At 43.9% G+C, this 12,042-nt stretch overlaps 1 protein-coding gene across 5 annotated transcripts in view; it reads right to left on the bottom strand.

Annotated features, from left to right (window-relative positions):
* Positions 1-12,042, bottom strand: part of LOC126253497 (uncharacterized) — a 67,358-nt gene that overhangs the window by 16,638 nt on the left and 38,678 nt on the right. Inside the window, exons 1-2 of one of the 5 annotated variants that reach the window (XM_049954879.1) lie at positions 4,725-4,913; positions 1,877-2,167 (exon numbers count right to left, since the gene is read on the bottom strand). The exons of 2 other annotated variants lie outside the window; for them this stretch is intronic. In XM_049954879.1, coding sequence (XP_049810836.1) covers positions 1,973-2,167; positions 4,725-4,898 — 369 coding nt within the window. In that variant the 5' untranslated portion in view covers positions 4,899-4,913 and the 3' untranslated portion in view covers positions 1,877-1,972. Of the gene's footprint in view, positions 1-1,876; positions 2,168-4,724; positions 4,914-12,042 lie in introns of those variants that run through there. 2 more of the 5 variants (XM_049954880.1, XR_007545977.1) reach the window with 2 other exon arrangements.

The raw sequence follows: 12,042 nt of genomic DNA, 5'->3' as shown, positions 1-12,042 counted from the left end.
CATAAAACAAACTGGAAAACCTAAATGAACATTGAACGGAGTGGACACAGACACAGACACACACAGACACACACACACACACACACACACACACACACACTTACTTAATTTAGTCGCAACGGTAAGGAATTTTGCACAGGTAACTGTTCTAACGTTATAAAGTAAGTCATTTTCTACCAGGAAACTACTCAAAAAGTGTAGAGTGTGTTTGCTTTTGGCTTATAGCGCCAAGCATTTCAACTGAATATGTTACTCTTACCTGTGCTTACTGAATCTAGGATTGAAAGAAGAATTAAATAAATAATTTGTTGAGTCACTACGACTGTAACAGAGTCTAACAACATAATCTATTAAGACTACAATTAGAGAAACCCTGGCTAACATATATTATTCCACAATGTATCTCACTACTCTACCACATCACTACACATTGCATTAAAAAACAACAGTTTTCCAAAACAGCAGCCGACGACGTACTTTCCCCTATCTGAAGCGTAATTCCATGCAAAGAAGCAGAGTATATATTGCTAATGGTCTACTGTTAGAGAAGTAATTAATTTAGTTAACTGTTCATGCCGTCTCAGACCATACATGACAAAGCTGGCCGCAACAAGTGTGGACAATATGGTGACCGGCGTGGCAGCACGTACCTGCATTAAGTAGAAATAAATAACAAATGAAATGACTTGGTCCACGTTGCAGACTTCCTCCCTTGTGGTGGTCAGCCGTGGTCGACCAGAACCATGATAACGAGTACGGTTGCCCTCACATTCTCATGCAGTCCAACGTCGTGCCATTGTCACATCCGAATACGCAACAAAGCTTGATATTGCATGATTCGATCAGCCGGCCAAGTAGAGGTCAACAATGAAGCCCGTTTCAAACTCTGTCAGAGAACACCCAATATGTGTTAGGAATTCTTTTGGAAAAGTATTTGTTTAAACTGTAGTCTGCATGGACGTGAAACGTGGTCGACAACAGTATAGAAAGGAAGTGAATAGAATTTTTTGAAATGTGGTGTAAGAAAAGAAGGTTGAAGATTAGAATGAAAGGTCGGTTAACTTACGGAGAGGTACTGAATCAGATGACCAAGCACTTCATAGCCACTTCACACCTAAGCCTGCCATCCGGAAACAAGTGATGGATCCCCTGCAGCAGTCTTTGTGATCCTGCACCATTGCTCTGAGACTCTCAGCCGGACTAGGATCTGATGACCTCAGATGTCAAGTCCCATAGTGCGTAGAGCCATTTGAACCATTTGTTTATAATTTTCCATACAGGGCAGCCAAAAGTGTTTCATTTGTCGAGTGGACGTCATTACGCCTCGTAAAAGCTATGCATGTCAACTGTTCACCTACAGTGCGTTATATCGCAACCGATTTGAGTGTGTGTTGTCAGGAACCCGTTACTACCAGGACTGTATAAATAAAAATACAGCACATAGATTTCAGAAGGTAAGAATCGACTAATGCCCCTTTCTCCAGGGAACGATGACTGCTGGCAACCCGGTGTGTGTGTGTGTGTGTGTGTGTGGCTGACTGTGTGGATGTGTATGTGGTCTTCAGCTATATGAATCCATTTTGGTTCTGGAATTTCTTTTTTCTCATCCACCTGTCATCCATTAGCTCATTGTCCCGATCTTCCATTATCTCTTGGAATACAGTGAAGAACCTGTTATATCTAACAAATTATTAGAACTTCAATGATAATTTCTCATCTATGAAGGTTTATTTAAATTATTTGTTCATTCTCAACGTTTGCATGAGTAATTTAGAGGGTTATACCAATTTAAGAAACCCTTATCGGTGCAGTTGGTGTAAGGAGTACTGTCCATTGTTGAACAGAGGAAATACAAATAATTAGAAAGACTCAGGGGTACGTTTTGTGATACAGTTGTATTTATTGAAGGAAGGAAGAGAGTACAGTAGTCACTGAAGTGAGACCTGCATCCTCATAGAAGTCGTGTCCATTTTCAGCGGTAGTAGTAGGGGTAGCCGACGGCAGCGTAAGGGTAGGCGGAGTAGGCGCTGACGGCGGGGTAGCCGAAGGCGCTGTAGGCGTAGGGGGCGGCGTAGGCGTAGTAGGCCTCGGCGCCCTTCAGGGTCTCCTTGGCCTTCTCCTGGGCGAACACGGCCGCCACCAGCAGGACAACGAGGAAAGAGCAAACCTGTGGATGATAGAAACGTCCATGCATCAGAATGGCTTGAAAACATTAGATTCGTGGCAGAAAGCTTTTGTAAAATGGCTTGTAGGTGAAGAATAGTTCGAGAAACTGATGTAGAAAATGAACAAGAACATATAATTGTGATTTTTCGCGTAAAATACTATAGAGATTTGAGTAAGTATTTCAGAGTCCTTTATCAAGGTTCGTTTTTTTCAGGTTTTATTTCTGGGAGTTTTAGTTATTATACTGCTACGTATACTCTACTAGGATTGATTACAGGAGTGGCCGTGCAGTTCTAGGCGCTACAGTCTGGAGCCGAGCGACCGCTACGGTCACAGGTTCGAATCCTGCCTTGGGCATGGATGTGTGTGATGTCCTTAGGTTAGTTAGGTTTAATTAGTTCTAAGTTCTAGGCAACTGATGACCTCTGAAGTTAAGTCGCATAGTGCTCAGAGACATTTGAACCATTTGATTGATTACAAAACATAGAACATTGGTCAAGAAAGTCATTAATTATTACCAGTCTATAAAGCATCCATGTCTCTGTTATGTGTCTAAACTATTTGAGATGTGTTTTTCCATCACTAACGTTCTCATACGTTTCTATGACCTGCTCTGGATGGCATTCGTAAAAAATTGTAATGACTGTCCAAGACCAAAGACAAAATTAAAATACTGATAAATGTCGTCACAGTACTTTATGTGGGCTTTAACACAAACGCTGTAGGTCATTTAAGCTTCACACAGACTATAAAGATCACATATTTTATTGGAATGGCTTATTAAGTATCGTTTCAGGGAAATGGAGCAAGGATACTATGGGTGACACACTGCCATCATTCTGTCAATAAACTCAACAAATACGCGTTGCTTTTTCCCAGGTATCTATCCATCATTGAGGGGTTGTATATCACAAGTTAAAGGTGCACCAACGTTATTATTCTAAAAGAACTTAGCCAATGTTGCAGCACCTCAGCAGAAGCTAATTTTGCAGGGAGTGTAGGAATATTGTTTCAGTTAAACGATTGAGTATTTCAATGATATCGGCGCAAATTAACAGATTGTATATAACATCCCTTTGCTTTGAGTTATAGGTACGTATTGTAAATAATGGCAGTGATATCATAAGTGATAATAACTTCTCATATTTTTTTATGAAGCATCTCTACAATGACCTGTGCTCTGCAAGACACTATAGTACTTTGGTGATCTTGTCAGATACTGAGGTAACAGTATGCATTGATTAATCCAGAGAACAGCACAGGATATCATGCAAACGAAAGGCTTGACTTTTCAAATGCAACCCGCAACATTTGCTATGAGTTCACCTCAGGGATCATGGCCCTCTGAGACATCCATCATCTATAAAACCCATCTATGCCTCTATTTACTTTACTGTCCCCGCTAACATTCCATTCCCTCTTACTTGTCCTCAGCTCTAAGGGCTCCATGTGAACAGCGTAGCAGAGGAAATCGTTCTCAAAAAATCCTCTGTTATACCACTACATAACACAGTAATTTTCTCAAAATAATTTCCTGTGTTGGGAATCAGACTGGAATGTCGAGAAATTGTACAGAATTCTACCTTCAAATTAGAGGTAATGTTGCGTCATCAAACACAATGACCAGATGTTTGTTCTACGTAATTATTTGCAGCTTACTGAGCTCATCTCTTCGTCCTCCCTCTTCCTCCTCGTTAACGATCTGCTGAAAGTCTGCTTTCTGAACAGATACTGTCACTGTCATTTCAGTCTACCCCTCTGACATTGTGACTCGTGTTTCCAATGACTTTAATCATGACTTCAGACCCGCTAGTCTGGTTAATTTATTATTATACTGAATGTCTGTTACTGTTATTATTATTAATATTATTACTAACCAACATTAATCAAATGAAACTATACCCTTTCTGAGACCTTTTCAAGTCTCAAAAGTCAATGATATATCACAGCTTAGGTACAAACTTTCATTTGTTGCCCCAGTCAGGATATATATATATATATATATATATATATATATATATATATATATACCCTGACTGGGGCAACAAATGAAAGTTTGTACCTAAGCTGTGATTCGAAACCAGGCCCCCTGCTCACTAGGTGGATGTACTAAACGCTACACCACCCTGGCACAGTGCCTTTGCACAACTGCATGGACTACACTAGCATGCCTCCCTTATCACTCCAAATTCCCGTTCACATCTCAGCCTCTTACTTGCGTTAGTAATTATAAATATCATCATAATGGTACAAACACAAGAATGCTTAGAAATTGTGAAACTTGGTAAGCAAATCTCTTAATGAGTTTTGATATATACTGTTTTGACCCCTTGTAAGAGATTTTCTGAGAGTCCTAATGGAATAAATAAATAAAAAATAAAACATCCCGCTCTTCATTTAGTCTCAAATGCTTGGTATAACATCTTCAAAGTTTCCCATAATGAGGTAAATGGGAAGGCTGCACAGTGGTTAAGCCACTGGACAGCTCGGCTACCCTCCTTCGTAACGCTCCTACTAGCCCTAACGCCGCGCCGCTAGCTGCAGTGGGCGGTACTCACGAAAGCCTTCATGGTGGTTGATGTGTGGATGCTGCCTGGGCTGCACTGTATGCTGAGCGGGTCTCCGCGCCCGCTTTTATAGGGCCCCGTGTGGCCTTGGCTACCGGCTGGACACCTCGCACTGCCCACTTTGCAGCTTTGTTTTGGGCGACGCCTTGTTTTGCCGGTGCACATTCCGGATACGTCGGCTCTCGTCATCTCCTGATTAGGGCGCGAGCCAATGGTCGCGGTTCAGAATGCGTACGGGACAGAAAGTTTTCGCAGCATTGCGAGTGACGTACGAGAACAGCAGTTGTTTGCTTAGATACGATACAAAACACCTTGCAATTGTGCAGTTGGCAATAGGGAGGAGATTTCATTCTCACACTGCAAGAAGCGATAGATGACGTCACTGGATGTCTGCCAAGAGCTATACCGAGGTGAAAAAGTCATATGGGATAGCGCCATGCACATATGCAGATGGCGTGAGTATCGCGTACAGGGCAGTACACTGAGAAGCAGTCGTTTGTACTCCGGTGATTCACGTGAAAAGGTTTCCGATATGATAATGGCCATACGACGGTAATTAACAGACTCTGAACGCGGAATGGTAATTGGAGCTAGACTCATGGAACACTCCATTTCGTAAATCGTTAGGGAATTCAATGTTTCGAAATCGACAGTGTCAAGAATGTGCCGAGAATACCAAATTTCAGGCATTACCTCTCACCAAGGACACCGCAGTTCTGCTGGTCCTCACTAAACGACCGAGAGCAGCGGCATTTGCGTAGAGTTGTCGGTGCTAACAGACAAGCAACACTGCGTGAAATAATCGCAGAAATTAATGTGGGACGTACGATGTACGTATCAATTAGAACAACCCGGTAAAATCTGGCGTTAATGGACTATGGCTGCCCGCATCTCGTGGTCGTGCGGTAGCGTTCTCGCTTCCCACGCCCGGGTTCCCGGGTTCGATTCCCGGCGGGGTCAGGGATTTTCTCTGCCTCGTGATGGCTGGGTGTTGTGTGCTGTCCTTAGGTTAGTTAGGTTTAAGTAGTTCTAAGTTCTAGGGGACTTACGACCACAGCAGTTGAGTCCCATAGTTCTCAGAGCCATTTGAACCATTTTGGACTATGGCAACAGAAGACCGACGCGAGTGCCTTTGCTAACAACACGCCAGTAGCGCCTCTCACGGGCTCATGACCATATCGGTTGGGACCTAGGCGACTGGAAAACCGTGGCCTGGTGAGAAAGTCTAGATTTGAGCTGGTAAGAGCTTGTGGTTGATTTCTAGTATGGCGCAGACCCCACAAGTTGCTGGTCGTGGTTCCATAATGGTCTGGGTTGTGTTTGCATGGAATCGACTAGGTTCCCTGGTCTAAGTGGAACAATCATTGACTGGAAATGGGCATGTTCGGCTACTTGTAGACCATTTTCAGCCATTCATGTACTTCATGTTCCCAAACAACGATGGAATGTTTGTGGATGACAGTGCACCATGTCACCGGGTCACAATTCCTCGCGATTAATTTAAAGAACATTCTGGACAACTCGATTGAATGGCTGGACAACCAGATATGCACAAACTTCTACACCGGCAACACTTTCGCAATTATGAATGGCTATAGAGGCAACATGGTTCAGTATTTCTGAAGGGGGCTTGTAACGATTTATTGAGTATATGCCATGTCGAATTGTTGCACTACGCTGGTCAAATGGTGGCTCCACACGATATTGGGAGGTATCGCATGACTTTTTCACTCAATTTTTTAAAATGCCTTTGTGAGATGACTGCAATGCGTAATTCTTCATTATTGTTTCGCACATTATACCGTTACGATTATCATCAAATTTTAACGCAAGAGCGGAACTAAGAATGGTAGCTCCCACTAAAAAATTCGATAAGTAATAAAATATTTTAGTTCACTTTAAGTACCTGTTTAGCAGTTCTTTACACCTAACAAAATTTTGGTACTGTAATAAAATCATGCAGACAGTTGAGCTAATCATTTTATCAGCTGGTATCTGATAACTCCTAATTTTAATCATGTGAGTAATTAATTTATATACAACTTTCATATGCAGTTATTTTCTTCAATAACAAGCATTTGAAGAACCAACAGAATGAATGAGAGACTGAATGGAAAGTGTGTATGTTGACTTTATAACCTATTGTGTATAAAATAATTTATGTCATACATTGTGCTTGGACTGAAAAGGGTGTCTAAAGTAGGAACATCTTTAGTTGTGCACTGCAGACAGCTTAACAGTTTGTTTACATTTCAAATAGAACCATTTACGTACAAGATAAATTTTAGTTAAAGTAGACGCATTGGACGAGGAGGGGACCCCTACCTTCCTTATCCTGAGTGAACATCGACTTTCGCATGTTAGACATAGTTTTGTCCCATCCAATGAGAACAGAGGGTCATCCAGCACCCTTTAGTGCCAGAAAGATTTACGCGGCAGCAGCAAAACATGTTTCCCGCATCTCCTACTTGTTCGTGTAGTCCTGTACAACTACGCAGGAGACAAAGAATGGAGAGTTGTAGTAAGGAGACGAAGCGATTTTGTCACGTGAGCATCTGAATTATGTGTCGGAACTTTTATTCATTACTAACCTTTGAAAGTTTGTTTTCAGTAATGAACATTAATACTGCAAGACGCGTACCGTAGACTATGAAAACCGTATTTCATGAAGTTTTCGTAAGCAATATAGAGCAGTGGAAATCAGTATAAAGGTAGGGTTCCTACCAAATTATATACAATGTTTGAAGCATAGATGTATCAAATTGATTATGAAAGTAGTAGATACATATAAGACATAAACAATTATGACGACATTACTTAGTTTCTTTCATAACAAGAAAAACAAAATATGGCATTGGAATTTCCTAGATGGAAATTGGTATAAAAGCACTCACTGTCCTGTTGTGTTATTGCACTGTTAGTACTTTGTGCAACATAATTACCTAAAAAATTCGGCGTCTTGTCTTCCCGAATAGCTCCTTTCAGCGCACATACGGCCCCAAATTGCCTTCCATTGCGATAAACACTCATTGCAAGTATTTCACAAAGGTTTTCCACTGTGCTCAAGTCCATGTTACGTGTAGGCCAGGTCAAGCCATCGATATATTTACCTTAAAACTATTTCTTTGTTATGCAGAAGTTATGGCAGATGCATTATCATGTTGAAACATTGTACTTTCGTCCCCTAGGTCATCAGACATTATACTCCATTCTGTCTCTAACATCTTAGGGTACACATTAGAGTTCATACTAGTGTTCACCCAAGGAAAATGTGATTCACCTGCAGTGCTGCAGTGTAGAATGTTGCCCAATCGTAACACCTCCACCACCAAAATTTCTACTGATTCTTACTTGCTGCACTGTTCTCAGAGAATGCCAGTCATATCGAAATCCATTCGGACCACCTAAATTATCTTCTTCTCATCACGAAGATCACTTTGTTCCATTCTCAAGCCTATGACATATGTTTTTCAGCGAACTACAATCTAAACAGCTTATGTTTGGGAGTTTGAGTTTGTTTCTGCAGTAGTTTCGTGATTGCAAAATGTTTCCATTTGACAAAATCAGGACGTTGAGAAGAATAACGGTTTGAGGCTCTTGCTTTGTCCAAAAGTAACCGTTTGGATGCCCCTGATAGTTTCCTACTTTCCTCATATTTTCTGTTGCGTCGATATTGTGCACGAATCTAACGAAATTATAGATCACTGTACCTGAACGGTTCAAGTTCTTGGTGATTTGACATTTAGAGAATTCTGTTTCCTTCTACGCACAAATTTTTGCTTTTTCATCACATGATAAATGTCTTCCGCGTGACTATGTCACAGTCATGGCTTTAGACACAGTATGCTCTGTTACTAATAGTATCTGTTTATTATCTGTAGGAAAGGAACGCACACACAGTAAACACACAGTATCACCGCACAGAGCTGATTGCCTGCATACTGAGTTCCATCCTCTGCTAGCTGAATGGTTGATGTCTTGCTATTTCTGTACTATTGACATCAAATGCAACCCCATATGACTGCATTTGTCAGTATATTGGACCTCATACACACTGCGCTCAACTATTTCTACCAGCAACTTTAAATTTCCTTCCAATATCAGTGCCTTTATACTGATTCCCACTACCGTATTCTACAACCATGAATGCATTTTGTGAATCAGTTAACGGGAACTTTTGTAAAAGGGAAAAATATGCACTACTGGCCATTACATTGCTACACCACGAAGATGACGTGCTACAGACGCGAAATTTAACCAACAGGAAGAAGATGCTGTGATATGCAAATGATTAACTTTTCAGAGCATTCACATAAGGTTGGCGCCGGTGGCGACACCAACAACGTGCTGACATGAGGAAAGTTTCCAACCGATTTCTCATACACAAACAGCAGTTGACCGACGTTGCCTGGTGAAACGTCGTTGTGATGCCTCTTGCAAGGAGGAGAAATGCATACCATCATGTTTCCGACTTTGATAAAGGTCGGATTGTAGCTTATCGCGATTGCGGTTCATCGTATCGCGACTTTGCTGCTCGCGTTGGTCGAGATCCAATGGCTGTTAGCAGAATACGGAATCGGTGGGTTCAGGACGGTAATACGGAACGCCGTGCTGGATCCCAACGACCTCGTATAACTAGCAGTCGAGATGACAGGCATCTTATCCGCATGGATGTAATGAATCCTGCAGCCACGTCTCGATCCCTGAGTCAACAGATGGGGACGTTTGCAAGACAACAACAATCTGCACGAACAGTTCGACGACGTTTGCAGCAGCATGGACTATCAGCTCGGAGACCATGGCTGCGGCTACCCTTGACGCTGCATCACAGACAGGAGCGCCTGCGATGGTGTACTCAACGACGAACCTGGGTGCACGAATGGCTAAACGTCATTTTTTCGGATGAATCCAGGTTCTGTTTACAGCATCATGATGGTCACATCCGTGTTTGGCGACATCGCGGTGAACACACATTGGAAGCGTGTATTCGTCATCGCCATATTGGCGTATCACCCGGAGTGCCATTGATTACACGCCTGGGTCACCTCTTGTGCGCACTGACGGCACTTTGAACAGTGGACGCCGGCCGGAGTGGCTGTGCGGTTCTAGGCGCTACAGTCTGGAGCCGGGCGACCGCTACGGTCGCAGGTTCGAATCCTGCCCCGGGCATGGATGTGTGGGATGTCCATAGGTTAGTTAGGTTTAATTAGTTCTAAGTTCTAGGCGACTGATGATCTCAGAAGTTAAGTCGCATAGTGCTCAGAGCCATTTGAACAATTTGAACAGTGGACGTTATATTTCAGATGTGTTACGACCCGTGGCTCTACCCTTCATTCGAGCCCTGCGAAACCCTACATTTCAGCAGCATAATGCATGACCACATGTTGCAGGTCCTGTACGGGGCTTTCTGGATACAGAAAATGTTCGACTGCTGCCCTGGCCAGCACATTCTCCAGATCTCCCACCAATTGAAAACGTCTGGTCAATGGTGGCCGAACAACTGGACCGTCACAATACGCCAGTCACTACTCTTGATGAACTGTGGTATCGTGTTGAAGCTGCATAGGCATCTGTACCTGTGCACACCATCCAAGCTCTGACTCAGTGCCCATCAAAGCTCTGTTTGACTCAATGCCCAGGAGTATCAAGGCCGTTATTACGTCTAGTGGTGGTTGTTGTGGGTACTGATTTCTCAGGATCTATGCACCCAAACTGCGTGAAAATGAAGTCACATGTCAGTTCTAGTATAATATATTTGTCCAATGAATACCCGTTTATCATCTGCATTTCTTCTTGGTGTAGCAATTTTAATGGCCAGTAGTGTATTTTTAACTGTACTGAGTCTGAACAGGAGTAAGTGTATTAGATAGCTGTGTTTTGTATGGTTACTTCTTGAACGATACAGTGCACTTATTTTTACATAATTAATTAAAAGTGGTTATTTGGACAAAGGGAGAGTTCCTAATATCTCGTAGACAATAAAATATTTTATCTAGCGCATGCAGGGAACGCATGTTGTGTAGGTAGGCTGCCGCTGGTGTTTCCTGTCTGAACAATTGAATTAGTTGTCTTGTGTAGCAACGGGTAATCGTAGGTAGGGGGAAACTTATAGAACAACCTCTGACCCCGGGAGGCAGCATAATTGTGCAGCGTCGCCGAACTAGAATCGTTGGTACAGTCATGTCAAAAGGGTTAAAGTGACAACGTTCCCGTAATAAAAGCGTCACCGAGAAACTCGCAATCCACGTGAAGCAATGGTGTGTTGATCACGTAATGGGTTGATGAGAGAAGTTTTACATACACTCCTGGAAATGGAAAAAAGAACACATTGACACCGGTGTGTCAGACCCACCATACTTGCTCCGGACACTGCGAGAGGGCTGTACAAGCAATGATCACACGCACGGCACAGCGGACACACCAGGACCCGCGGTGTTGGCCGTCGAATGGCGCTAGCTGCGCAGCATTTGTGCACCGCCGCCGTCAGTGTCAGCTAGTTTGCCGTGGCATACGGAGCTCCATCGCAGTCTTTAACACTGGTAGCATGCCGCGACAGCGTGGACGTGAACCGTATGTGCAGTTGACGGACTTTGAGCGAGGGCGTATAGTGGGCATGCGGGAGGCCGGGTGGACGTACCGCCGAATTGCTCAACACGTGGGGCGTGAGGTCTCCACAGTACATCGATGTTGTCGCCAGTGGTCGGCGGAAGGTGCACGTGCCCGTCGACCTGGGACCGGACCGCAGCGACGCACGGATGCACGCCAAGACCGTAGGATCCTACGCAGTGCCGTAGGGGACCGCACCGGCACTTCCCAGCAAATTAGGGACACTGTTGCTCCTGGGGTATCGGCGAGGACCATTCGCAACCGTCTCCATGAAGCTGGGCTACGGTCCCGCACACCGTTAGGCCGTCTTCCGCTCACGCCCCAACATCATGCAGCCCGCCTACAGTGGTGTCGTGACAGGCGTGAATGGAGGGACGAATGGAGACGTGTCGTCTTCAGCGATGAGAGTCGCTTCTGCCTTGGTGCCAATGATGGTCGTATGCGTGTTTGGCGCCGTGCAGGTGAGCGCCACAATCAAGACTGCATACGACCGAGGCACACAGGGCCAACACCCGGCATCATGGTGTGGGGAGCGATCTCCTACACTTGCCGTACACCACTGGTGATCGTCGAGGGGACACTGAATAGTGCACGGTACATCCAAACCGTCATCGAACCCATCGTTCTACCATTCCTAGACCGGCAAGGGAACTTGCTGTTCCAACAGGACAATGCACGTCCGCATGTATCCCGTGCCACCCAA

The sequence above is a fragment of the Schistocerca nitens genome, chromosome 4, assembly GCF_023898315.1.
Source record: "Schistocerca nitens isolate TAMUIC-IGC-003100 chromosome 4, iqSchNite1.1, whole genome shotgun sequence".
Classification (NCBI taxonomy): Eukaryota; Metazoa; Arthropoda; class Insecta; order Orthoptera; family Acrididae; genus Schistocerca; species Schistocerca nitens.
Note: the sequence above shows the minus strand (reverse complement) of the source record. Positions and strands in the feature narration are given on the sequence as shown.